The sequence below is a fragment of the Silene latifolia genome, chromosome X, assembly GCF_048544455.1.
Source record: "Silene latifolia isolate original U9 population chromosome X, ASM4854445v1, whole genome shotgun sequence".
In the NCBI taxonomy this organism is placed as follows: Eukaryota; Viridiplantae; Streptophyta; class Magnoliopsida; order Caryophyllales; family Caryophyllaceae; genus Silene; species Silene latifolia.
This window is the reverse complement of record NC_133537.1, coordinates 332,211,431-332,239,179: the sequence shown is the minus strand read 5'-3', so window position 1 is coordinate 332,239,179 and position 27,749 is coordinate 332,211,431. Positions and strand designations below refer to the sequence as shown.

The 27,749-nt window shown below is 36.3% G+C and overlaps 4 protein-coding genes across 8 annotated transcripts; 1 reads left to right on the top strand and 3 right to left on the bottom strand.

Moving 5' to 3' along the window:
• Nucleotides 1–303: 303 nt before the first annotated feature.
• LOC141618697 (peroxidase 29) lies at nt 304–3,958 on the bottom strand. Its single transcript, XM_074435782.1, has 3 exons — nt 3,627–3,958; nt 2,752–3,118; nt 304–822 (listed from the first exon to the last, which is right to left on the bottom strand). The coding sequence occupies exons 1-3, from the start codon at nt 3,846–3,848 to the stop codon at nt 413–415; spliced, it is 999 nt and encodes a 332-aa protein (XP_074291883.1). The 5' UTR covers nt 3,849–3,958; the 3' UTR covers nt 304–412.
• Nucleotides 3,959–6,172: 2,214 nt separating this feature from the next.
• LOC141618696 (pentatricopeptide repeat-containing protein At2g37320) lies at nt 6,173–9,694 on the bottom strand. 2 transcript variants are annotated; one of them, XM_074435781.1, is made up of 3 exons: nt 9,636–9,694; nt 9,534–9,580; nt 6,390–8,175 (listed from the first exon to the last, which is right to left on the bottom strand). In XM_074435781.1, exon 3 carries the CDS (start codon nt 8,111–8,113, stop codon nt 6,530–6,532), a length of 1,584 nt encoding a protein of 527 aa, XP_074291882.1. In that variant the 5' UTR covers nt 8,114–8,175; nt 9,534–9,580; nt 9,636–9,694; the 3' UTR covers nt 6,390–6,529. The 2 variants fall into 2 exon arrangements, with proteins under 2 accessions (XP_074291881.1, XP_074291882.1); XM_074435780.1 differs by lacking the exons at nt 9,534–9,580; nt 9,636–9,694 and adding an exon at nt 9,357–9,484 and having other exon boundaries at nt 6,173–8,175.
• A 1,629-nt stretch (nt 9,695–11,323) lies between these two features.
• Nucleotides 11,324–14,958, top strand: LOC141618694 (putative pectinesterase 67). Its single transcript, XM_074435779.1, has 5 exons — nt 11,324–11,735; nt 12,304–12,466; nt 12,960–13,166; nt 13,897–14,144; nt 14,657–14,958. Exons 1-5 carry the CDS (start codon nt 11,443–11,445, stop codon nt 14,808–14,810), a joined length of 1,065 nt encoding a protein of 354 aa, XP_074291880.1. The 5' UTR covers nt 11,324–11,442; the 3' UTR covers nt 14,811–14,958.
• A 619-nt stretch (nt 14,959–15,577) lies between these two features.
• LOC141618692 (uncharacterized) lies at nt 15,578–26,053 on the bottom strand. 4 transcript variants are annotated; one of them, XM_074435777.1, is made up of 14 exons: nt 25,261–25,931; nt 21,781–22,195; nt 21,321–21,534; nt 20,886–21,197; nt 19,676–19,716; nt 19,136–19,204; nt 18,266–18,366; nt 17,914–17,992; nt 17,716–17,814; nt 17,566–17,634; nt 17,418–17,467; nt 17,210–17,291; nt 16,898–16,992; nt 15,578–16,050 (listed from the first exon to the last, which is right to left on the bottom strand). In XM_074435777.1, the coding sequence occupies exons 1-14, from the start codon at nt 25,698–25,700 to the stop codon at nt 15,921–15,923; spliced, it is 2,196 nt and encodes a 731-aa protein (XP_074291878.1). In that variant the 5' UTR covers nt 25,701–25,931; the 3' UTR covers nt 15,578–15,920. The 4 variants fall into 4 exon arrangements, with proteins under 4 accessions (XP_074291878.1, XP_074291877.1, XP_074291876.1 ...); XM_074435776.1 differs by having other exon boundaries at nt 20,886–21,236; nt 25,261–25,895; XM_074435775.1 differs by having other exon boundaries at nt 20,886–21,534; nt 25,261–26,053.
• Between the last annotated feature and the right edge of the window lie 1,696 nt (nt 26,054–27,749).

Here is a 27,749-nt window from a genome sequence, read left to right as displayed (position 1 = left end):
CAAACAAGACAATTTAAGAAAATTATAAAAGCAAGCCCACTAACATGCTTGTCCATGAACCAAAAATTTAACATAAGTTGGTCATGTCCAGCGCACACCCGCATCTGATCAACTCTACTCTGAATTTGTCTAATAAGAGCATCTCTATTACTATGTACTTCGTATTATTTAAGGTAAAATCCTGCTTAAAGTACATCAAACTTTGAAAAGGACTATGTAATATTATGTTTTAAATCTACATAGTATACAAGAGTCAGCCAGCCAATTTAGTGACTTCAGTCCTGTATTATCGACACGAAAAGATTGGAAATCAAGAACAAACTTTATATTAACAGGGTTCGAACATTATGCTTCAAGAATATTAGGAAATAAATACAACTAGCTTTTTCTTACAGAAAGATTAGCGAGTAATCTAGAAGTTCACAGAATTACACATACTTCTAATGATACCATTGTTGCCAGTTAAGACCCCTGCATAAGAGAGCTTTACAAAAGCCGAACCAAATGCTTGAAAGAAATCTTCACGATAAGCAGCAAACTGTTGAACAAAAGGTGCAGTTGTCGGGTTGAAGGCCAACTCTGTGTCAATTTTCAGAATACCTCTACCAGCAATGGAGTTCTTGTAGTACCGATTATCAAATCTAAATGTTGTAGGATCATTGAACACAAAACTAGCATTTTGGAATGCTGTTATGGATTCAGGACAAATCACTTTCAAAGCCACCTCAAAATCGGGATCCATTTTGCTCGACTTCTTCCCGTGAGGCATGTACAGGCGATTCATGATGTTTAAGCAGTGTGTAACTCCTAATGTATGGGATCCTGCAAGTAAAATATATTTATAGTTGCTGAATTTTACCATGTAGTTACAGTATACAGATTTAGGAGGTGGATTTTAAACCTCCGCATTCATGATTCAAACTCCTTGTGAAATGTGCACACATATATAATTTTAGACTCAATACGATCTAGGACTCTAGGTAGCTCATAAAGAATGCAAACCGTCCTGAGACCTGAATTAGACCCAAACAGGACAATCCCTACCTACCCCCAATTGATATGATTCAACTGTAGCTAGCTATGCCGAACTTTAAAGTCCTGATATGGACCTGATCTGTAAACGACTTTGGTCAAGATGACTCATTTTTAAATTACACTGTTTTATCAAAATAACAAGGGTTATTTAATGGGAATAATCTATCCCATGCCCCTTCTTCCCATTTTAATCCATCCTACGTTTTAACCCATATTAATCTGAACTATACACTCATTTAACTTTTACTGAACCGGCCTAATTTTTACCTCCTATAACAAGTTAGATTTCAGGTCATAACCTTGTGGACCTTTTTTTTTTTTTTCTTCTTCTTCAATAAACTCAGCATTCATCTTCTTTCTAATCTTCAACTTTTTCCCAAAACAACCACCAAAACCCAGAAAATCATATTTTCTTAAATCATACTTCCTTAATTCCCTCAATCAATCGGTATCAAATTTCCATCAAGAAGTTTAATAATACAACCACAAATAACACTCAATTCTCCTTCAATCTTACCTCGATAATTAGTAATGTTCATCATTCTTCTTCTTCCCCAAACCCCCAATCTACATTCACCATTAAAACACCTCTTTTCTTGTGCGTCTTTTTCCCTAATCACAAAGGGTCATCTCCTTGTGGAATTCGTATATGCCGCTGTCGAAACCGCCACAATTTCACCGTCGTCATCCCTCTTTTTCACCTCGGATGTCGCCTGAGATGGCGGAAAAAACGCAAACGTTGCTGCCAAATTTGACATTGAACACCCCATTTTTAATTAAATCACCCAACTCATTAATGCATGTTAAATCTGATAAAGTTGGTTCTTCTTGAATTTGGGTTACATGTGAGTTTTGTTATGCTTTTTGTTGATTCTTTGTGCTTCACGTTGAAAAATGGCGTGGTGAGCATTGAAGTAGTTTTTTTACTAATTTTTGTCAAATAAAATGTGTATATATTTTTCAAAAATTGATGTTAATGAAGTCAGAGTAGAATGGGTTGCTAATCTTGCTATTGTTTTTAATGATTTTTTTTTTGTTGGTGTGACCTGACAAACAAGTAGTCGGTTACCTGGTCCATTGAAAGATAAATGAGTGTATAGTTCAGATTAATATAGGTTAAAGAGTAGGATGGATTAAAATGAGAAGAAAGGACATAGGATGGATTATCCCTATTAAATAACCCAAATAACAAATGACAAAAACCTTGATAACCATGAACTGAAATGGCACCGACTTATACCCAAATGACCTGACGAGTAATTACCTGAACCGAAGTATCTGAATGACTAATGATAACACACCTGGAATAAACCTTTCCGAAATGCATAATATACCGAAATGACCTGACCTACACCTTACAGGTCTACTAAAAGCTATTGCTTACGACCTACGACGTCATACTCCTCCATTCTTTAACATAATTTACAACTTGTAGATGCATGATATAGGTAAGTCATTCAGAAGGTGCAAGACGGATTTATTACGTACCAGGTGTTTTTCTCGGATCTCGTTTTCTAGTAGTTTATAGTCCTTCAAGAAATGCAACATAATGAATTTTGTATCTAAAATGTTGATTTTGAAACAAACGAACACGAGAGACAAACTGAATGTTAACGGTGAGTAGTGTACACTGTACAGTTACCCCTACTAATATCAGATTTGAGACAAGGAGATGACAGTAAAATAATTCAATAACAAAAATGCAAATAAACATACCCATTATGGCAACTGCTTCTTCGGTATTCATCCCAAGCTTGGCAAAGAGCCGAAGGGCTTCATGGACTCCAATATCAGCTGAAGGAAGGGAAGCATCAGCAGCCTCAGAGCCTAAAGTAGAGGTCGAGTCTCTCCTACCTAAAGGAACATGAATCTTTGGACCCCCAGACACTGCAACTGCTTCTCTAGCAGCCAAAACTATAAGGTCAGCACAAGAGACTTGTCTTGGACACACACTTTCGACAACTGATTTTACCATATTTATGGATTCCCTCTTCCGTATCCCAAAATTCTTGCTAGCTCCAATTTCTGACGGCATCAAGGAGGGCACGTTTGACAAGTCAATTAAGATTGAAGCATCACAACCCTGGCAAACAATTGTTTTTCTTATTACAAGAACTTATTACAAGAAAACTTGTGACAAAACAACAACCTCTAACAACTCTAGACTTCAAGTAAAAATTAGCAGCCAGGAAACACATACTACCTTCAGGCTTCATCCTATTTATATTGTACCCATTTGATTTTACCGTTAATTTCTTTAAATGTATATGAAGATACAATGTTATATTTGACAGATTGTATTTATCAAACAAAGTTTCATATCATCATTGTTACAGGTTGTGAGTATATGAGTCAAAACTAGCAAAATTTGACCAACAAGTCAAACATGGACAAATATAAATGGGGTAAAGTCGCAAAGAGGTAAGCAGGCTTAACATTGAGTAGAGAAGTGATAATCAAAGCAACCGTATGAAAAAGATTAAATGTTTAGACTAAATCATATATACAGCATAAACAATCAAACCACAAGTAATGTGACAGCTGATAAGCATGACTGCTGAAAGTATCAGAAAGAGGTGATAGATTATTACCTGCACTTGGCAGTCATGGAACATGAGCCTAAGGAGAGCAGCAGGCGAAGTGGGATCTTCGGAAAAGACGGGAGCAAGAGCATCTCTGACAATGTCCTCGAGTGGAGGGCAAGTTTTATTATAGAAACTGAAGGACAAACCTTTAGGCTTGGGCTTGGTAGCCCCAGAAAAACTGAATGTGATAAGAATGGTGAAAATTAACAATATAGTACTGCTACCCATGATTTCTATCTCAAATCAATTTAAACCAAGATTTTAGGAGGGAGTTCTTTGTGAGGTGGAAGTAGATAAGGGGTTGGAGTATTATATACCTAAGAAAGCTGGCAAGTCTATATTTGATATTAATGAAAGTCTATATTTTAGGAGGGAGTTCTAATTCTGTTCATGTTACACACTTCACAGACAGAACAGTAAAGAAGTGAAAGTTTTGATTAAAAAGCTTATACTATTATAATGGACAACTGTAAAAGACATGTATATGCCTAAATTATGTTGAGGAACCAAAACACCAACTTATTTTGGAGAATTCACAGTATTAAACTCTAACTGACCTGTGATGTTATTCGTTAATATGCAATACAAAGCCAATCAAGGAAATATATGCATGAGTTTGTGTCTTCGTGACTACATACATCTCGTGATAAACTTCCATTTCCTCCTCGCCTCCTTTAAAAGGCTTCTAATGATTTTAACACTAGTATATGTTGTTGCTTGTGTAAATCGTGAAAGGATTGTAAGGATGAACCTTATGTGTGTCTTATTTAATTGACTCAAAGCTTTAATACATGGCAAACTACTCTGTATTATTCTTCCAGTATCTTGTTATTCTTTCAGTATCTTGTTATTGACTAGTTATGCCTCCTTCCCTTGAGCTCTTTATTTATCAAGCTACAGAACTACGGTTTTGATATTCATAATGTTTCCAGGTGAACCTCACCTTTATAACCAAGAGACAGAGAGAAATAAATCCGTCCAAAAATTTGAAGCCAATCATAATGTTACAAGCAGCTGGCTGGCAGTGAATGTTACGGGAAAAAATTCTTCTTATTGTAGCAGCATGTGAAGAAAGGTTGTAAATTTAATTCATTCCTCAAACTACTAGCAACTGATAACCAACAATCATGCATTAATGGCTATCACATGATCTTTACAAAACAGAGATCCCATCTTTCTCTGGAGCAAATGTCATTGAAGACTTAAAACTTATTTGTCTGCTTCTTCTATGGTGAGAATTAAGATCCTTGAAAATTGCCATATATGGTAAGATTGGTAACTTACTAACAGTGTCACAGGTTAGTCGCTACTAAACGGATAAAAGAACATGAGAAGAATCTGGTCACTAGTCGTTCTCCTACTAGTAAAGCAGACTAAGCAGTAGAGTAAGCAATTATGTCCCTTAATATTCCTATTGAACTATTGCCTTCTAACTGTTTTCTTGTTAGCAATAGCTTTCTTTAAATAGAAAGCACTTGAGCCACACGAACTATTATCATCATTCATCCAGATGAAAGATATCAGTCTGTTCCCTCAAAAGTATATTGATTATGGTCATCACAAGTCACAACAAATAATGTTAAAAGTATATCACAACTTGTACTGGGACATAAAATTATACTCCCTCAGTTGCACACACAGTTTATGTTTACTTTATTTTCCCCTTGCAAAATAAAGTAAATGTAAACAATTGACGGGGACAGAGGGAGTAGATTGTTACAAATTATGGCTATCAAAACATTTGCGGAATTGTTTGTCAGATAACATAAAAGTAATAGCACTTATGCCCCTGAGAACAACTAAAGTCTGAGACTAGAAAATGAAGTTTTAAAGATAGATAATTCACCTGGGTTATCACCTAGCAGAAGATGACCAGGAAGAAATAATCAACATCAAGATATTCAAGACCAGTCTACGGCTTTGTCAATCAAAGTTCGAGTCAAAAGAGAAGACCAACTCCACCAACAGTATACTGGGTATGCTGATATCGAGAATTAGCATGGGTTGGGATGTCGAAATTATTTTGGGTAGTGCATGGGAAATATCTCCAGAGGTCCAGACTTCAGAACGTTTGTGAATTTTAGATAGTTGAAAGTCTCTTTATCTTGCAGGTTCCTCTGACATGAGGCTCATTCACAATATATTCTCCAGCATTTCCAGAACCAAGACAATCAGCATTCAAGTACTTTGGAGATTCTTTGAGGAGATGCCATGCGGACCATGGATTCACGGATTCAAGGTCTATAGACCCTTTAATATAAAACTTCTCCATCTGCATATGAAAATCATTAGGCAATAGCCAGCAAATTGAGAAACATATAAGGAGTTAAGATAAATGATGTGAGATGTTGCCAATTGCCATCTATATCCATTGCATGATTCAAGATACATGTCAAAATCTTGCCCTTTATATGCATCAAATTTATTTATTTCTTTTTTCTCCTCCAGAAAGTTTCGGTCAAGATTTTAATTGGGTTACAATATGGAAACTAATTCCAGTCAAATACTAAGTAAAAACTAAGTTATCAAGTATATAAGCACAAAAACTCAAATGAGACGATTGTATTTATATAATGGACTGATTTCAAACTATAGAACTCATTTCATAAATAAGTTAGACTTGGGTGTATGCGTACAACTGTCTCAAACAAGATAACGAGGGTATCAGAGGCCCTGGCATTGTTCATACAGCAAGCTATGGGTAAGATAATCATCCTACCTTAAGACTTGGTGAGTTTTCCAGGATTTAATGTGAGTTTACAATGGAACTTCGGAAAGGCGCCCTGAAACCATTGAACCGCATCCCCTCTTTCCAAAATATTTCACCGTGTTCATGGAGTATAAAGTTACACTGTAGTCAGAGATGTTACTACTTACAAATGTATGCATACATCCTATCAGTTCTGTCATCACGAATCTACAAGGCGCAGATCTATATCAAGCTCCTCATTTATTTCTGGCAAAGAATCTGATGTCATCTGACCCATCAAACAGTCCAACATCAAGAGAACCTCGTTCATATTAGAGTTTGCAGTGTCATCAACTCTAAACTTGTGTACTTCATTTCCTATCTCAATCCAGCTGTATCCAGGATCTGTTTTCAGGTCTACATCCTTCATCGCCTTCCACACTTTTGCTACCTTGTCCCACCATCCCACTCTTGCATAAAGTTTTGCAAGCTGTACATGGGTAGCAGCACAAGATGGTTCCAGTGCAAGCCTATTCTCAGCCGCCTCTATTCCAATCCAAACATTATCATGAAGCCTACAAGAAGAAAGAAGTGCGCCCCATACGACCGCGTTGGGTTTCATAGGCATGCTGAGAATAATTTTCCGGCTCTCCTCCACTAAGCCAGCTCGGCCAAGAAGATCTACAATGCATGAATAGTGACCTAAATTAGGTTTCACGCCATATTCTACCATTAAATTGAAGTAGGTTTGACCTTCTTTGACAAGACCAACATGACGGCATGATGAAAGAACGCTCAGGAAAGAGATACCATCAGGCTTCACTTTAAGCTTTCTCATTTCCTCAAAAAGAATAATTGCCTTCCAAGCTAGCCCATGCAATGCATATCCCCCAATCATGGAGTTCCACGAAACAATATCTTTATCATGCATCCATCCAAATATAGACAATGCATCATCAACATTTCCACATTTAGAATACATTGAGATGAGTCCATTGGAGACATGAATATATGAATCCAAACCAAAAAGAATAGCTTGAGAATGAACACTTTTCCCATATCCAAGAGAGCCACATCCAACACACGCACTCAAGAGACTTGTAAGTGTATAATCATTAGGTCTAAGAGATGAATTCATCATTTGTCGGTAGAGCTCCAAGCAGACATTGACTTGAAATGCTTGCGCAAATCCGGAAATAAGAGCCGTCCATGAGACAACATTTCTTATCGGTTGTTCATCAAAAACCATCTTTGCTGAGCATAAATCCTCACATTTTGAGTACATACTAATCAGAGAACTTCCAACAAAAATATTCGCACAAAATCCATCTCTAATAGCTAGGCAATGAAGCTGAGTTCCACAATGTAGAAGAACTTTGAACCCACAATCACTTAGTGCATATGAAAGCATTGCACAATCAACCCTCATCCCTTTCCTGTGTAGATCAAAAACGCCAACAACTGGATTATCCTCAAAAAAGATAGATGATGACTTATTATCAGATGGACTTTGGCTTCTGGGTTCTGGTGCCGTGAAACCACTGAACGATTTTCTCTCACTTAATTGCTTCTGACGAGTCTGTAGAAAGTCCTGAATAAGTTGAGAACCTTGTTGGTTTTTGTTAGTAGAGCTTTTTGGGCACACAAGATCCAGAACTCTCAGTGCATTATTCAGATTTTTTTCGTCTCTGCTATTCTGCAGTCTACAAGTAGCAAATCTCTTGAAGTGAACAAGGGTTTGCAATGACATAGATTTGAGGGTTTTACTCTTCAGATGCCATCTAGAAGGATACCAGAAGTTCATTCCTAAGCAAAAGGCATCACTTCCTTGTTAAACTCCATTCCCCTTCAAAATCCCCTGAATCACTGAACTGTCGGAAATAGAAGACAAATCTCCGTCAGCAAATATATGTATGAAGAAGTAATAAACGAATGAAATAAATAGCTTAACTTAGCTCACATTTTCTTTTTTGCCGCTTAACTTAGCTCACATTTTCACATTGATTGGACAACAAGTGCACAAGAACTATAGCAGTAGAATGGGCACTGATAGATAATTATCAAGGAAGGGGTTTGCATTCATGGAAGGCAGCATAAGCATCTTAAGTAATCGAATTCCAAAGGAACAAGATTCATCAATGATCATCACTATTTGTGCTAGGAGGCGCCTCAAGTAACTCAGAACCATCTCCTCTCAAACAGAAAGAAGATAATTAAAAAAGACAATGCATTGAACTAGTTTCCACTTTCGATTGCAAAAGCAAGTTTGATACCTCCGCAAGGATGGAAGAACCACTTATAAATTCCTACAGAGCAGTATCATAACATTATGGGAAGCTTTTTCATGGAATAACAGGCATCTATAGTAGGAAATTCTAAGAAACAAGATTTATCAAGTATTAGCACTAGTATCTACATTGAAGCAGATGGTTATCTCGTCTTTGGTTAAAGGTCGATTAGGAACAGCCTTTGTGTTAACCCATGGGAAAAGTTGAGTCCGAATGAATCCCCATCCCTGCTTCCATTAGAGACATTTGAGGTAATGATAATATAGAACCATTATAACAAAATGACAATTTCATGATCAAAGTTCACCAAAGTCGCATACAGACGATATAAATGGACGCGGCAATATATATATATATATTTTTTGCGTAGACCAAATGCTCGAACACTTCACTTTGGTTGTGTGCCGCGTGTCTGAAACTTAGACACGACACAACGCTTCGACAAAAAATTGAAAATTTTGCTAAAAAGAACTGTATCCAAGTATCCAACACCGTGTCTGATACTTGCAGTCGAGTCGGAGTAACAAATGGTACACCTATAGTCAACCATCAAAAAAACTGAGAGTAAGTAACTGATAACAGCACACAGGATCACACAACCAGATGAACGAACATTGGCATAAAAGCATAGGCTCATTGAGGCATTTCATCAAACACTTAGCGCGCATTACCATTAATACAGATAAAACAGAAAATGCAAACACAAATTCAGACACAAGATTCAATGCTAGCATAAATAAAGGAGTAATCTTTCCATACCCATATGAAAGTAGTGCCAATTTATGCAAATTAATGATAATATTGCGCAATAAAGTTTACAGAAAGGAAGGATACTAGTGAATTTGAAGAGTGATTATTTCAATTGTGATCGTGGACGTGTGAATTGTGAAGATTAAGACGACTAGACGAGAGTCGACTAAGGAGGGAGAACTTTACCGCTCTAGTGGTCCGACCCGGCTCAAATTCAGAAAAAGACGAGTCAACTGATTATTGATGCCGCGATCCAACGTTCACAAATTTGCACTGTCGGGGTGCCACTTTATTTTTTGAGATTGAGGCATTGAGCCATTGAGGTGATAATAAGAGACTGCTCGGTCAAAACTCAGTCAATATTCGACTCGTGCGAGTTTGACTCATGTTCAAGTTCTAACTCGAGAAGTTAACGAGTTAAGCCAAGATGATTTTGACCGGTCCGGATTCTCTCCATTTCCTCAAAAGAAATGGACATCCATTTTTTAACAACGGTCCGGATCAAATATTGTGATGATCCAACGTTTGTAATCGGTTTATAAAAACAAAGGTTTAATGGATGGTGAGAGAAAATATATTAAAATATGATTGTATTAGAGACGAAATGGAGAAAAGGTAATGGAGAGGATCTAAATTCGATTTTGACTAGGTTTGAAAAATTCGCGAACGACTCAAAGGCGGACGCAGAAATTTTTCGAAAGGGGGCACAAAATTTTTTCCGATACATTATTTTTTATTTTTAACCGCATTTTGTTATTACGGATTTTTTTTCCTCCCAAAAAATAGAAAAATAACTAATTTTAATAATTTTTTTAGTTTAAAAATTAGTATTTTATTTTGAACTTTCTTCTGAAATATTTAAATTTGAAATAAATGTACTTTGTAAATAAAAATAAATAATATCTCCTATGATAAGATATATTATATTCTAATATTTAAATAAATACTAAACACAAGTGGTTCAATGGTAGAGAAGGTAGTATGTGACCTCAAGGTCAAGGGTTCAAAGCTTGGGAGGAACATTTTTTACATATAAATTGTAGCTTACTAAAAAAAATTATCCCGAAAAATTCATGGTGGGCACGTGCCCACCCGGGCCCCCTAGATCCGCCCATGGAACGACTCGAATTTTGTGTGATTCAATAATACTTTTTCTTATTTTATAGAAATATTTAGCATGGTTATATGTTTGATTCACAATATCAAAATATTCTCATTAACCTGACCTATAGTATAATACAAAAAATTCGAATTCCAAGTTATTGCAAAATATCGAAGAAAAAAAAGAAATTTAACAATTATAATTGAATCGACTACTAGAGTTAAGTTCAAGCTCACACAGGTTTAAATTCAGAAGTTTGGTAGCTAGTGAGCTCTATTTTTTTTAGTTCAGCTATGCTCGAGATTGGCTCATATTTGTATCGATTAGCTTGTTATCACCCTAATTGAGACAAATGCTAATAATTCGAGGCTTTCTTCTTTTATATGGAGGGAGTATGTTGTACTACAAAATACTCGTATTAGTCTTATGCTTTTTATCACGTAAACAAATGTTGAGGCGAAAATTTAATATCAAAATTTTTAAAAATTTATTCTATATTCAGTATCATAATTATAATTATTTCTAATAAACTAAACTACTATTTCCTCCGTTTCATTTTATAACTCGTTTTTAAGCAAATATTTCTTTCCTCGCTTTATTTAAACTTTTTTTCTTCCATGCCACTTTGTTCCAAAAATTAAATTGAATTGCTTTATTTACCCACAACTTTATTTAAAATTAAAACAACAATAATTTTCTCTAATTGTCATTAAACAATTTAAGAAAATATAGCAAAAACTGTCATTAAACAATTTAAGAAAATATAGCAAAAACAGATAATATATAATTAACCACCACTAAAAAAATCTATGGTGACACTCTAAAAATAGTAATTACCTTTCCATGTAAAACGTTTCCTTGGCTAAACAAAAACAATTCTCTCATCAAAAGGGCTAATAATAATTTCAAAGCAAGTCCTTTTGCTCAATAAACATAACATTAATAATTTAATTTGCAAGAAAAATTATTATTACACTTTCATTTTCAAAAATAATGTATATGCTTCCATCATTTGCTAAGACGATTTCGATCGTCTTAGCAATTGTTTTCGTACTCGATTTGAATGCGAAAATCGCGATAGCGGCTCATCATCACAGCCACCAAATTCCTCATCATAGCAATGTTATTGATGGACCTAAATTAACAGAAAAAATTGCAACCAATCATACAATTGTGGTTGATATTAATGGTAATGGAGACTTTAAATCTGTTCAAGCTGCCATTGATTCAATTCCTCAAAATAACACTAATTGGGTTATTATTCATGTTAGAAAAGGAGTTTATAGGTAATGTTTGTCCACTTAATCTTAATCATCTTGATAATACATTATACTTTCTCTATTTCATTGAATTATTTACGTTTATATATCAAAAAATGTGAGGATAATAATATTAATAAACATAAACAATTCAGTGAAACAAAGGAAATATAAATTAAAGTCATAATTTTTTCACCCTTGCGACTCGTTTTGTATAAAAGATATGTTATAATAAAGCGATTTCTTATGAGATGTATCACAATAAACTTATCATGAGATTGTCTGGTATAAAAATTAGTAAAAATCTTTAATTATATTAATAAGTATTTTTTCTATACAACAACAATTAACAACATTAGCTCAGTGCCTCAAGGACTCCCGCAAATTGTTAGGTAGGGCGTTGAATGTACGTAACCATATCTTTGTGCTAGAATACAAAAAGGTTGTTTCCAATTGACTCAAGATGAAAATTGCGTCGAGAAATGCATTGAATAAAGTGAAATATCCAATTAAAACTAGCAAATCCAATTTGTTTTCATTTGTAAATTTTGCACGACATGCATATAATTTGTGAGTTATTTACATAATTTTACAGGGAAAAGGTACATATACCACATAGTAAACCTTTCATATTCTTAAGAGGAAATGGCAAAGGTAGAACTTATATAGTTTGGTCACAAAGCTCGACTGATAATATTGAGTCTGCCACTTTCAAACTTGAAGCACCCGATTTTATTGCTTTTGGAATCAGCTTTAAGGTAAAACACTTTTTTTTTTAAATCTCCTTTTATTACATTTATTTAGATAAAAACTCGAGTAAGCGCAACCTCTAACTCAATGGTAAATGTGTTAACTAATGTTGTCTCACTCGATATAAATTACGAAATGGACATTTAAATAATAGAAAGTTTTATGTGCTTTTATAATACCGTCTTCTCTAAAGCTTACTCGTATACAAAGTAAAAACTGTCATATGCTATTTATTGCTGTCAAAAAAAAAACAATTTTCAATTTATTCATAATAAGACTTGCGTAACCAAAGTTGGTTGATGTCCGTAGTAAAGGCTTTCATCTCTTAAACAAGTGATCAGAGTTTCGATTTTTGATTCTTACGAATGGAAAAACCAAACATGGGGAAGAGTTTACCCATTAAATTGCTTTCAGTATCAATCGGAGATTGCCCTAATTATGATAATAATTGAATAATTTGTGGGAAGTATGTTGATGCATGATTGTGTTATATATGTACAGAATGATGCACCAACAGGAGAAGCATATACATCACAAAATCAATCAGTAGCAGCATATGTAGCAGGAGATAGAGCAGCATTTTATCATTGTGGATTTTTCAGCACACATAATACTCTGTTTGATCTTAAGGGTAGGCATTATTATGATGCTTGTTACATCCAAGGATCTATTGACTTTATCTTTGGTCGTGCTAGATCTCAGTTCCATGTAAGTTTATTATCTCAAACTTTCATAAAGCGAAATTCTTGAATTTATCGGGTGTACCATATCATCCTAATCCAAAATACTACAATTACATCATATATAACTAAGTAGAATTTGAATAAAATAGAACAAATGATGTTTCTCATTGATTTGGTGTACAATGACGGGGTACACCTGATGCCTAAAAAATTTTCATTTCATAATACCCGTATCTCAAATTTTGTGAAATAATAATATCCCCTACATAAGTAAGTATATAACCTTTATACAAAAACATCATTATTTTCGCCCTAATTAGTGTTTCTAAACGAGCTAAGGAGACATAATAGTCTTTTTACTTGTGGTAACTAGAACTTGTCTTATGTTGATAAACTTTTTAAATGGACAATTGTGGTAAGTCTCACATAAATATATTTGTAAAACCGTCTATATAGGGTGGATTTAGAGGGTGCTAGAAGCGGCGCTCTTTCCCGATGAACAATTAAAATTTGGAAATCCTAATTACAATTTTAGGAATCTTTTCAATTTTGCCTAATAGCATTACTTGCTCGCTCCTGCTGAAATATTCTGTCCGCTAATCACAAATCTTGGCTCCGCTACTCTTTACATAATATAGCCAGAAATAGTGAAATACAACCATGTAATCATGTAAGCAAACAATTGTCTTAGCTAGTTACAATTTGTGTTAAGATTCAAGAAATTTAATGATGGAATGAAATGATTACAAATACAGGATTGTGAGTTATTTGTGCTAGTGGATAGAAGAATAAAGATCCATGGGTCAATAACAGCCCATCACAGGGAACACCCAGATGAACCAAGTGGATATATCTTCAATTTATGCAAAGTTTATGGAACAGGTCAATCTTACCTTGGTAGAGCTAAAGGGGAATACTCTAGGGTTCTCTTTGCTCATTCTTATTTATCTGGTGTTATTACCCCTGAAGGCTGGACTAATTGGAGTAATGATGGCCCAACTGAGTATGTTCTCCTCACTTTATGCTATAATTAGGTTTGATAAAAACTGACTTGGTTCGAATGACTCGACCTGATTACCTGAATAATCCGACCTGACATGCGAAGTGAGAAACTTGAATCTGACCTGTAACTTGAATTGATTCGATTAAATATGACATAACCTGAATGTTTATTGTTGTACATACTACATAGTCCATTATTCCTGAATGACTGCAAATAACTGACCCGAAAATGACCAAATGTCAAAATGACCCGGCCGGACCCGATTTGTCCTGAATTCTTGCAAACCCGAAAGTAACTTGACCTGAACTGACCGGTCTGAATTTGACCCAGTTGACTAGTTTACCAGGTTTAGCTACAACAATATGTTCTTCCCGTCACGATTAAGAGTGATCATTGTTTGAAGTCTGTAACGGGAATTTCAAACAATGATAACTATCGGTTTAGACAGGGTCACGGGGGAGTAGTACTTTTGGATTTGACATTGATAAATAAAATTGATTGATTGTCAACAGGAATTTGTTTCATGCTGAATATCTCAACTCGGGACCTGGATCAACCCGCTCTGAACGAGCTCCTTGGACTATAGAAGCGAGTGACGAAGTAGCTACTGCGCTCCTCTCTATTGATTTCATTGACGGCAAGGAATGGTTACCTGCATGGCTATGAAGCTAGCATTTGTCATTTTATTTTGTTGTTAAAAGAGCTTAAAACAACAATTTTTTTTATTATGAGAAACATCATATTATTTGTTGATTTATTTTTTACTAACAAGCAAGGGAAAAATAAATATACTTGATTTAGTTGTCATGTGCAATCCTTTTTCGTAAATTGAAATTATAAAATTTACTCTACGAAACCTATTGTTTTAGGACAGTATTCCCCGCTCTCATATATGTAACTCTTTTAAGTCGCGGCCCTGCTATATGTAACTCTGCAAGTCGTGGCCCTGCTAAATTTGGACGATTGGGGTGCTTGGGATAGTGTTCTATATCTAAGAAATACTCCGCATATGCTCAGTTTCAGTAAAAACCTGGCAACGAACAAAAACATTTGTTTCGATAATTCAACCTAGTCAATTTCACCCACTATTCTCTACATAGTACATACATATGGAAGAATTAACGGTCAATGCTCCAAAAAATTGAACATTGAGACATTAGAAAAAAAAAAAAAAAAAAAAAAAAAAAGAATCAGAGCTACAACAATTGAAAAAAAAAAAAAGCAAAACTTGGGGAATTTCAGAGAACCCAAAGCTTCCACATTAGACATTAGCGGGTCATCAATCAATCATCAACCGGAACTTCTGCAACTGTTCTGAATCAACCATTTGCTCAAATGTAGGAAAGACCTCCCATTTCTCTCTTTAGTTAGTGAAAGCCTTGAGCTCAACTAAAAATAGGGGGGAAAAAAACAAAAACCAAACACGAGCCATGTGTAGAAGAGCATCAATCATGTTATATGCAACAGTGGCTATGAATGGGACGACAATATTTACATAACAATCAAAAATAAACAAATCTTTGTACAATTTCAGAAACTCAAGTTTCCAAACAATACCAGTTACGGTCACACTGATGAATACCAATCACCTTAGGCACTGTTCCTTCCGCAATACTGAGAAACCATTGCCGGCTATAACAGGCTCCAATCATTTCGAGGAAACTTTGTGCTGGGGGGCATCAATGAGGCATTCCTTCTCAAAGACATTCAAAGCTCTACAAGTTGACCCGACTTTGACAGTATCGATGTGCATTAGAGAAGCTATAGACCAATGAATCATAGTACTTCTTTCTGGGTGTTATCTGCAGAAGCAGCGCGGGCTGCTTGGAATTGTATGGTATATTGTCTTTGCATATCCTTCAGCTTTTCTAACAATTCCCGGAATGTAGGACGGCTCTGAGGCTCACTGCATACATGGTGAAAATGTGATTTCAAGTCTAATGAACTATAAACTATCAATGTCTTGTATGAAACACTCTCACAGGTCTAACTCAACTACTAATGTACTCCGTATTTCTTCATGTGCAAAACCTCAAAAATATCTTATGTAAACCGTTTCATAATACCGTGAAACAAACAACAATCATTATATGTATCGATACACGGGGACGACAAGTCGACAACTTCCATGGGAAAAACATGCCCGAAACACCACAATGAAATACTAATAATAGTTCTATTTTGGGTAAATTCAATCAAGAGCATGGAATTGTAAATCGTTTTGAGTATGTTCGTATCAAGGTGTTTCCTTAATCTACGTAGCAATATACATAATCAATTAGGCAACTCTGCTTCAAATTAGGGAAATCAGTGGGGCCAGCCTGAGGGAGTATCTCTTCTATGTGTACACAAGATAAACCATTAAAAAAAAGAGATACCCATCAAAAGAAGCAAGTCAGCACTACGTATAATTGTTCAAGTATCCCTTCCACCTAATTGCCATGGTGTGAAAAAGATAAACCAATCAAAGGAAGCAAGACAGCACTAGCCTTATCAAAGAGATCAAGAGAAGCAGAATCTAAGATGAGTAATGAAGATTTGGACTTGAAATGCTTCAGTGAAAACTGCATGGGCCCAATTAATGATGACTCATAGTAGGATAGTTTAACAGCAAAAGCAAGTAAAATACATGGGCCTGAATCATCAAAATTTCCACACACTATGATCGCTCAAGTTCGCCTAATGAAATGCTCGTATTGAAGCAGCCCCATGTTATACAGATAGAATCAAGAGACAAGCAAAAGAAAAGGCACCTGAGCCAGCAACTCTCAATTAAAGAAGCCCACCGTGGGTCTATATCCTGTGGTATATCTAATCTTTGATTCATAAAACCAACAGCTCCTATCACCTGCATGCAGCATCAACAATACATTACTAAAGATAAACAGCTTGAAAACATTCTCCACTTTGGATCAGTTAATCCAATGCATTCTGAGTGGCTTCCTAAAATGGTAACCTTACAATACTTTTTTCAATAAAACTGCAATCTTAAACTATGAGACAACCAACAAGGCAAAAAAGTGCATAAGCTGTTCTTTCTCTGTTCTCCAAAAAATCTCATATACCTGCATTGCATTGAGATTTTCCCAAGGAATCTTTTGTGTGGCAAGTTCCCATAATATAACACCAAAACTGTATAGATCAGACCTAAACAACGTGAAAATCATTAGCACCATAAAAAAAAACGTTATTGTTCCCTTCTCTAATGAAAATAAAATATAACGGAGTTCAACAGCCGTGAATTAAAAATTATAGGAACAACTTTAGACATACTTTTCATCTGACCGTTCATTTCGAAGTACCTCTGGAGCCATCCATTGAGGCTACATTGAAAAAATTTAAGCAACATCAGCTCCATTCTTGTAAATTAAATAGAAAAACATATCCAACACAAATGAATGTACTGATGTTAGAATCTTACTGTTCCTTTCCCAGTCTTAGTTGTTAGATAAGTATCGTGCTTTACACGTGAAAGGCCAAAGTCAGCAACCTGCAGAAAATGAAATAAATGAGATAATTTCCTACTCCAGCTTGAGAGATGGGTTCAGAACTAGTGAAATGTATACCACACCTTCACACTCCAATTCTTATCAACAAGCAAATTAGAAGACTTCAAATCACGGTGGATTATAGGTGGATTGCAGTTATGAAGATAATTCATGCCACGAGCCTGCAATGGATAGAGTCAGCCAGTCATTAGCAGGATCATAATTAAACATTCAAATGTTATAATGCCTCTTAGACAGAGCAGTTACACCAGAATACTAACTATGTCTAAAGCCATATGAAGTCGACGTCTCGAATCTAGTTTTGATGTGCTCCTCTGCAGTAGACGAAACAGGCTTCCTCTGCAATGCAAATAATCAAATAACTAATTACGGCGTCCATGCAACATCTTCTCCACTATGAAAAAAAGGATTTGGGGCAATGTCGTTGGATAAGAAGTTATGAAGACCGTCAACTATGACCATCCCTGGTCCCTACCCCCTTTCAAAACCACAGAATTAGAAATCCCAAAAAATCAAAATCTGAAAAGAAACTTCAATTGGCATCAAAAGATACCGCCTTGCAAGAAAAACTCCATCACACGTCACTTTTGAAAAGGAAAGTTAAGAATGAACCGTGGGAGAAACTCTGTAACTATGCAGAGACGCTGAGGTGACGTAACCGCACCCATAAATAAGAGAATGTTAGGGTGCCGAAGTCGCTTCATGAGAGAAACCTATAGAAAAGCAACACACAATATTATTCATTAGGAAGACCAGAACATCATCTTCAAACTCATCAATAACTCTATATCTGTGTTACTTCGACTCTCCAGACAGGTGTCGTGTCAGACACGTGTCGGGGTGTCGGACACTTCATATGAGAATTTCTCAGACACTCTGATACGGTCAACGAAGTATCTTGACCAGTTTTAGAGACACCGATACGACACCTTTCTCTCCGAATGAATATTTTATTATACTTGAAAATTGCAGTCAAATTAAAATAATTCAAATATATAGGACTGTTTAATTATTGAGGAAGTAATAGTGAACAAATTGTAAGTAATAAGACAAACCCATATATCCACTTGCCTTCAACATTGAAAAAAAAATAAACATTAATTGCCTGTCTACTTTCTTCACTCCCTATAAACCTTTCCACCTACTTTTTCTATTGCTGCTCACTCAAAGAAAGAAGTCTTTTCATCTTCATCTTTCTATTATGCAAATATTCATCATCTTAATTCTTCCTCATAATTTCAAACCAACAGTTTATCACTACCATTAGCAGTGTCGAGAGTCGTGTCTAAAATTGCAGTATCCCAGGCGTCCTAAGTGTCGTATCCGTTGAAGTGTCGTGTCGACACTCGACACGGCACCTGATAGAAGTGTCGACGCAACACTGCTCTATATATCTAATATGACATGACAACAAGGAAAATTATTGAAAAGTGCTTAACCAGCACAAAGCACAACAATTAAATTTGAGGCATAAGTAGCTACCTCTTGTCTGAACGAATATATAACATCTTCGGAATATTCTTGCTTGGAAAAGACTTTAATAGCAACATCCTGCAGCCACGACAATAGGATATCACTTGGCATTCAAAAGAGATTTCGAGCAAGGACATCCATAAAGTAATACAGTATCTCATAGCAGAACAGTCCAACCGTGTTACTCGCTAAAATTGAAGAATTCAGAGCAAAATTCATTCTAACGTTTTCTTTTACTCTCTTATTTAAGATACAAAAATGCAACCATCTAATGGGCACAATTTATCTTTCCATGTATGTTGTATTTCGAACCATCCAGCTCAGGTTGAAGGCTAAAAAAACCAGTCGCTGTCCCATTCAGAAGGTTCGCCAAAGAATAAGAAAAATGAAAACAAAGACCATATTCACCGTATTCTAACTGAATGCTCAATAACAATTCATTTATAATATCACAATATTTTATCCCCTAGCAGACTAGGTTACTTCTTACGACAACTAGAAATAAGCTATGCAAGAAGATCGTCATAAAAGAGACGAAAAGGAACATACCGATCCATACCAGAGACCATGGTAGACAGTTCCACAAGAGCCTGCAGTACGTATAAACAGTTTCAAAGTTAAGCACATAAATTATATGTATCTCCAAAGCCAATTAAGTAATACTAGTGATAAGCAAGATTACACAAGCCAATAACTAACAGAAAGTGGCGAGTAAAACGCAGCAAAAAGAAGGAAAAAAATCGGCATTGACAACATACAAATTTAACAAAATCTCTATTATATGGCCATCCTTACTATTATCATTTTTCATGAAACATCACTCATCATTTCATGTCTCCCCATATCTGTAGATCTAGTCTAGACACCTGAGGATTCCAATTTTTGAAGCAATTTGTTGAATGTTGACAACATGATAAAACTTAAAGTCCTGCCCTAAAAAAACATTCTTTAAGATGTTTTTCATAATCTCGTCTTTATGTCAGGTCTTTTGGGGCATGGCTGCCATAAAGCTTGTCAAAAAATTAAAAAACCATGGGAAGATCGGGTAAGGATCAAACTGCATGATGAAACAGCATGAAACCAGTGATACAAAGTACAACATCAAACTGAAATATGATATTGCTTTGGACCATGAGTTAGTATCTTTACTGTCTAGAACTATCGTTGGTAGAGACAAGTAAACAGCTATCCAGAAACAAAATATATACAAGTATGTAGGATGCACTCTGGAGTCTGGACATACCGCAAAAGAAACACGGATGTCAGAGACTAGCCAGATTCAACTATTCAAGATTTAAGTCTCCATTTGACACAAAATCAACTAGCTAACCAAGTAGACAATGAACAGAAGTACAAAAAAAGTAGTGGATGGTATTCCAGCAATCAATCGACGACATGCTTAAAAAGAGGTCTTCATTATGATTTCAAGGATCAAGAAAGTATCAGCTGATACAAAATCGTGTCATGGGTCATGACTGGTGGATGTGGGCCTATGATACACAATACAGGTTTAGTAAAGTTTATCTAGGAGAATATCCATGATTCCGTGATTGTCAAGCGCCAAGCGGCAGCATAATTCCAGAACTTGAGCCCACTATCTATGTCAAAGCAAAACGAGAAAGATAAATGAAAAAATTGGAGTAGGCCTTAAATTATTGAAATTGAGCAGTAGGCCTATTCAACTCAAATTCGGTTGCCAAAAACTAATTCAAATCAGGCTTAAGCATACAAACCACTCACAAAAGAGGAGCCAGCTTACCTTGTCCAATTTGCTCTCCTACTGTTAAGTCTTCCCACAAGATTTCATAGTCTAGGCAATCACTCTCAACATCCAACTTATTTACAGCACTGCTGCTTCCACTTCCACAGCTACTTGCACTGCTTGTGCTGTTAACATTGAATGATGACCAGGACCCTGAGGCCTCATTTGCAACTGGCCGATTATTATCACCTGTATGCAAATCTGGCTTCACAGTGGGATGGGCACGATCAGAGTCCTGTTCACCTTGCATCCATGGCCAACCAAATTTACCACTCCGAGGTTCCGAAGTTTCCCGCTCGGTCCCTTTCCCTGACCATTGCATTGCTTTTTTACCAATCCAAGCCTCAGCTTTGGAAGTTAAAGTCTGGTGAATACTGGGTTTTCCATCACCTTCATCAATAGAATCTCCCTGAGCTTGTGAAGGGGACTTACCTGCAGCAAATGGAGAGAAAACACCAAAAGGAGTGCCAACTGGATCTCCTCTAGGTGTACTAGCTCCACTGGAATTTCCATCCTCTCTTTGGTCTGCAAGCACAGCATCAGAGAAACCATGATCCGAATGCCTGCTGTCTCCACTTCCACCTTCCCGTAACACATTCTCTCCAGTCTTCATTTTAGATCGAACTTTGTTGCTGACCTTGGAAGCCTGAGTTAACAAACCCAAAAGTCAGCAAGGAACTTAGTAGACTCCATCAAAAGCTGATGTTACTCCGACTTGGCTGCATGTGTCGGACGCGGCATGGTGTCGAGTGCCGGACACAATTGTTTTGTGAAACGTTTCATGATTCAGTGTAAAATGAAGAGTCTGAGTGTCGTATCAGGCACTCAACACAATGTCAAAGTGAAGTGTCAAAGTAACATAGTCACAAAGTAAAATCACCAGGAAACCAACCAGGTTTGTTATTTTAGAAGCAAGTGCATTTTGCAAAGGCTGATCAGGATCGAGGCCAAATCTAGTCGTCACACTACTCCTAGGCCTGTGGGAATTTTGACCCATATCCCCTTCCTCTGCATCAAAAATTGAGACTTGTGTCTCCTTAAATGGTCTTGAATCACTTGAGACACATATAATCCCAATGAGGGTACCATCATCATCATAAAAAGGAGTGTTTGTCGCTATAACTGTAAACCTCTCTCCCGTCTTAGTTGTGACAGGGAACTGCCCTGTCCAGCTTTGTCCCATTTTGCAACGATGTATGATACCCTCAGCACAAGAAACATCCCGAGCTGAGACAAGTAGTTCACAGATATCCGTGCCAATGGCTTCTGCTGCAGAATAACCATAAAGCTTTTCAGCAGAGCGGTTCCTGTAGAGTTAATAAATCAGCATTTAAATAATTTGATGAACATGATATTTAGGTAACAACTAAATGATATTGCTCTGTTGGTAGTAGCATTCTTTTTGATGGTACGACCTTACCTCGTCGTATTATCGATATTGCTAGTACGGATTTAAATATAAGTATGTAATCCGGCTTCGGGGTTTTCTCAAAAAAAAAAAAAAAAAAAAAAAAAAAAAGAGCCAAAGTGGAGAGTCCAAAGATAAATCTTTTCATATCATCAACTAACTGGCCATTGTCTTAACTAGTACCACTCAATGAAGACCTCATGGAGTCCTGGGTCATGAGAATATGTTGACGGTCTTCAACTTCATTATAATTTAGACTATCCTGGAATTGGTCTACCAATTGCAAAGACGGCAACAAAACCCCAGTTCCTGAGGGATCTTGCTTATTGCAAAGTAAAGAGGTAGAATGCGTGCAGCTTTACTGCAGTGTCAACAGACTGTTTCCAAATGACCCGAGTCAACAAATTGATAATCAATGGTATATTAATATGAATCCAGATTTCTCACTATCTAAAATGACCTACATGCAGAGAAAGATTGAATGTGCACTTATTACATTACCTCAGGAGAGAATAGATAGTAATAGAGAGGATGGCACAACATCAAGAGAAGCTAAAGCGTTGATCTTTTAGGGCATTAGCGTTGCTGGATGGAACAGGCACTTGTCCACCTTACACCCATTGCCTTGGTGAGAAAGGTGCCTTTTAAAATTTTAAGTGGAGATTGCACAAAAATGCCCCTAGACTAGCCAAAGGCAATATTTTGTAGCATAGTCCTCCACTCACGTGTGCACACACAAAATATCAACCAATAAGTGAAAAGCACATTGCTCACTAACACAATAAGACCATAGAGCGATCATTAAAAAATATATGACTAAGAGTCGTAGTGTTCAACTGTTCACCTAGGGAAGCCACAACTGCACAAAAGACTTGCAATGCAACAGCTTCTAGAGGTCGATTAATTAAGTGTAATCTAGTTTCTTTCCAAACTATGACTCGAAACTACCACAACCAACGCTTCACCATCCTATAAAGCTCCTAAATGGCTAGTTCTTAGCAGTCCGATTCCACTTCCAAATTCTCTCTAAAATAAACTCAATCGCCCCAAAATCTTGAAATCGGAAGCAGTGGTGGACGGAGGATCTTTCGTTCGGGGGCAAAAAAAAATTCTCAACTGAACGCGTGGTGGGGAAATTTTGTATTACCGTACAAACTTGAAAGAAAACATTTAACATACATTTTTCTTGGATAAAAACAAATGGTGAAAAAAAAATTGGCTTAATAAAGTAAATAATTTTTTTGTTGATCGAAATTATAAAGAATCCAAATACTAAACATGGTTTGTAACTGATAAAAATATGTGAAACTTATAATAAATATAGATAAAGTAAGAAATAAGTTATGAGATATGGTGAACCTTGGCATTTGATTTAAAGAAATTTTTAATTCTCATTTATACAAGACAAGTTGTTGTCGGTCTCAAATTCAGCCCTTTATAGAAACGGGAGGGGTAGGAGTCCTACCAACACCATAATTTTATCCAATTAACTCCTTATGTCTAACTCTTACCAATGATTTAAAAAGAAAAAGAGATTGTTGTGGTTCGAACACAGGTCTCCCAAGTCCCAACCCAAGATTCCAAGAATGCAGACACCTCCTCTACTGCTGAGACAAGCTAATTTCTGTGATATTTATGGATATGTTAATAACTAATCAAAAATTTCTAAAAACACGTGGTGAGCAGTTGGGCACCAACCCCCAACCCCTAAATCCACCCTTAATCAGAAGAAAAACTTGTTCGAGTTACCACGTTCAAGTAGTCTAACTGAAACAAAATCAAAACCTGATCAAACAAAGTCATATATGCTACGGAATACTAATGAACAAAAATGATAACATTACTATGCATACATGTTTTAAAGGTCAGTCAGTTAAGTGTAATTTAATTTCCAAACTCCGATCAACTAGTTACCAAGCTCAAGTCCTCATTTAGAGCGCACATTACTCAAAACTAACACAAACGGAAAAATAACAGGTCTAGCTTAATAGCATAAAAACACTCAAACACCACTTAGTCCGTCATTTCACCTCCCAATTTCCCCTAAAATAGCCTCAAATCTCCCCACAATTCGAACAATTGATCAACCAAAGTCATAAATCCTACTTCCTCTGTTCTATTCGATTGTATATGTTTTTCAAAAGCTTCCTCACATAAATTTGAAAAACGTATTTAATCAAATGGGACAGCCGAAGTACTAATTACCAAAAATGTCAGACTACTAACTCCTAATAACCGAATTTGCAACTCTGGCAAAACAAAATCCTAAACTAACACTCCTACTAACTACTGCACACCAAATCAATAAGCATCATCATACATCCTACTTCCTTGGTTCTATCTGATTGAATACATTTTTCAAAATCTCCTTTTTCCCAAAATCCGACTCACATGATATGAAAAACGTATAAAACCAAATGAAACTCACAGTCTCGCACACTATTAACTCTAAATAATCGAATTTGCAATTCTAACTTAAACAGAAACCTAGACTCACACCCCTACTAACTATCCTGCATCAAGATATCAAATCATCAAACTAAAGTAATATAATTAACTAAAATAACCATGATCATAAATCCTACATTCCTACTTCAATCAGCTCTATTTGATTAAATTCGTTTCTCAAAATCTCCCACTTACATACTACTAACTCCAAATAACCAAATTCGCAACTCTAGCATAAACACTAACTTAAACTAACACTCCTACTAACTAGTAACTACTCCACACCAAACTAAACAAGTACTCTCTTCGTCCCATTCATTTCTTTACCTTTGATCAAAACCGTAAACAAATAACTAAGACGTAGGGAGTATAACCAAAAAAAACAGTAACATAACTAAAATTAACTAAAACACGCATGATAATAAGTAGAATTAACTCCAAACAGTCGAATTCACAACTAAAAACAGTAACATAAGTAGAATTAACTTTCAAAAAAGCATGATCATAGTATCATACCAATAAAGAATGCGACCATCAGGACCAAAAATATGAATAGACTGTCCCATAGACTGCAATATATTCAAATACTGCTTATCCGTAAACTGATGACCCGGCGCCGGCGCCGCCTTCTTCTGCTGCAACGACGGCGGTAACTGCGGCGGCAATTCAGCAGCATTACGACTTTCTCTTTGCAACGGCGACGACGACGAAGAAGTCGAAGAATGTCCAAAAGACACTGACCCCTTCTTCCAAAGAGCACCACCGTCATCGCCGCTGCGATGCGGCGGAAGTCCACCGCGGGGCCCGCGCTGAGGTGAGACGGAGTGGGACCGGCGACGGTTAAGACCGCCGGAGGTCATAAGTTTAGACATCTCTTCGCGAAGGTGCGCGTGGCCAGCTTCTAGGGATTGGATCTTCTTTAGTAGCTCCTCTGCAGGTGGCGGCGGCGTGTCCATTGGTTAATTTGGGGGAAATTGATTTGGGGATTCTGGGGAATTGGGGATTAGGGTTTGGGATTCATGCGTGGATCTTTGGAGATTTTTAGTTGGTTGAATTGATGGTTTGAGATATTTCTTTGGGGTTAAGACTTAAGATTGGTTGGTTTTTTTTGTTTGTGGAAACTAGAAATTGGTTGTGCCTTGTGGGTTTGTATGTGGGACAGTGGGCGTGAGGGGTCAATTTGTGTTACTCAATTGGGAATTTGGAAATTTGGATTTGGATTGGATGGGTGAGGTCGTGAGGACTGAGGACTGAGGACTGAGGAGGGAAGGATAAATTTTGTAAATGTTTCTAACGCGTGTTCTAAGAAGGGGTATTTGCGTAACTAATTTCGGTTAAGATTTAGGTGTTTTATAGTTTTATTGAATTATTGTGATGATTAAGGAGTATTGATCCTCTCCATTACTTCAAATAGTAATTGATGATCCATTACTTCTAATACACTAATATAAAATCATTATACTCTCTTCACCTCATAAAAACACTTGGCCGCTGGATCGTTCCGGAATAAAATGTTGGCCGTTGAGAAGTAATGGAAGGTAATGGAGAGAGAAGAGTAATGGAGATTGGAGATGATCTCTACTCATGATTAAGTGGTGGTTTAAGCTATGTTTTTTAGACTAAGGAGTCGTTTGGTTGCATGTAGGAATTTGTATTGCCTAGGAAGTAATAAAACACATGATTTTGGAATTCACGTGAATTAGAAAATAATGTTTGGTTGCCATGGAGGGAGTGCAATTCATGTAGGCATTCCAACTTACAACTTTCAATTCATGTGAATTGGGATAACCAAACAATATGTCCATGGTGGTGCGGGAATGCATGGGCCCGGGGGGGATTCAACCCCCTCGTCAAAAAAAAAAAAAAAAAAAAAAAATCCATTTTACAATTCACATGAATTTAAATTCCTGTGTTGTTTAGTGGGTAACCAAACAACCCTAAAATCTTCGAAATGTTATTAAGCTGAATTTATTGTAACTAAATTTAATTATACATGGTAAATACAACTTAAGATAATTTTATTAATTGATTAAACTTAATTAATTTGAACTTACCTAAAGGGAAATGAAGGGAACTTGATGGATCTGAATTAAATTGAATTTAACTAATCGAAAGCAAGTCAGAAAAACATACTTCCTCCATTTCATTCAATTCCATACATTTGCTTTATACACGTATATGAATGCCCGTTTTCTTTTGTTTATATCTTTAGTTACATACTAGTAAAAATTATAAAAATTTGTTATTCACAATGTACTCGGTAAGACAATTAAAACAAGATCTCACACGACTATATTTTATGCTATATATTAGAAGTTGTATCGAAAATTCTCCCTACTTGTGAATAGTGTTCAAAAAGGCAAATGTATGGAATTGAGGGGGTGTTTGGTTGGGGGTGTTGGAATGGAATGGAATGGATTTGAGTGATTCTAGTGTTTGGTTGGAGCATTTTGGAATGGAGTTAGAATCCTGATGGATTCTAATTCCACCCCAACCCCTTGGAATCTCATACCCACCTTCCCACTCAGGTTTCTAACTCCATTCCCACTCCATACAATTTTAGAGTGAACCAAACAATAAATAATGGGTATGGGGTTCTAAATCCATCCCCTCATGGTATCTCATTCCATTCCAATCCATTCCGACCTTTTGAACCAAACGGCCCCTGAATGAAATGGAGGAAGTACATCATAATTATCAAAAATGTCATGTATAAATTATTTTGTTTGTAAGGAGAAAAATAAGGTGCCCATGTTCTTTTTGTTTTGATACATCTAAGGATTTGATCATAAAAATCATTTAGAACACTCACAAATACGAAGTACTCGTACTGTAAATTGTGATGAAGGTAGAAAAATGAATCAATATGTAAAGCTAAATGTGATCTTTATGATTTGGTTTTGAGTGTCAGACACTTTATAGTTGTCTCGGACTCTCGTTTAAGACTCCTTTTTTTAACATAAAGAAATAATCTTGTGAAACACATCTCATGCCCATTTCTTTTC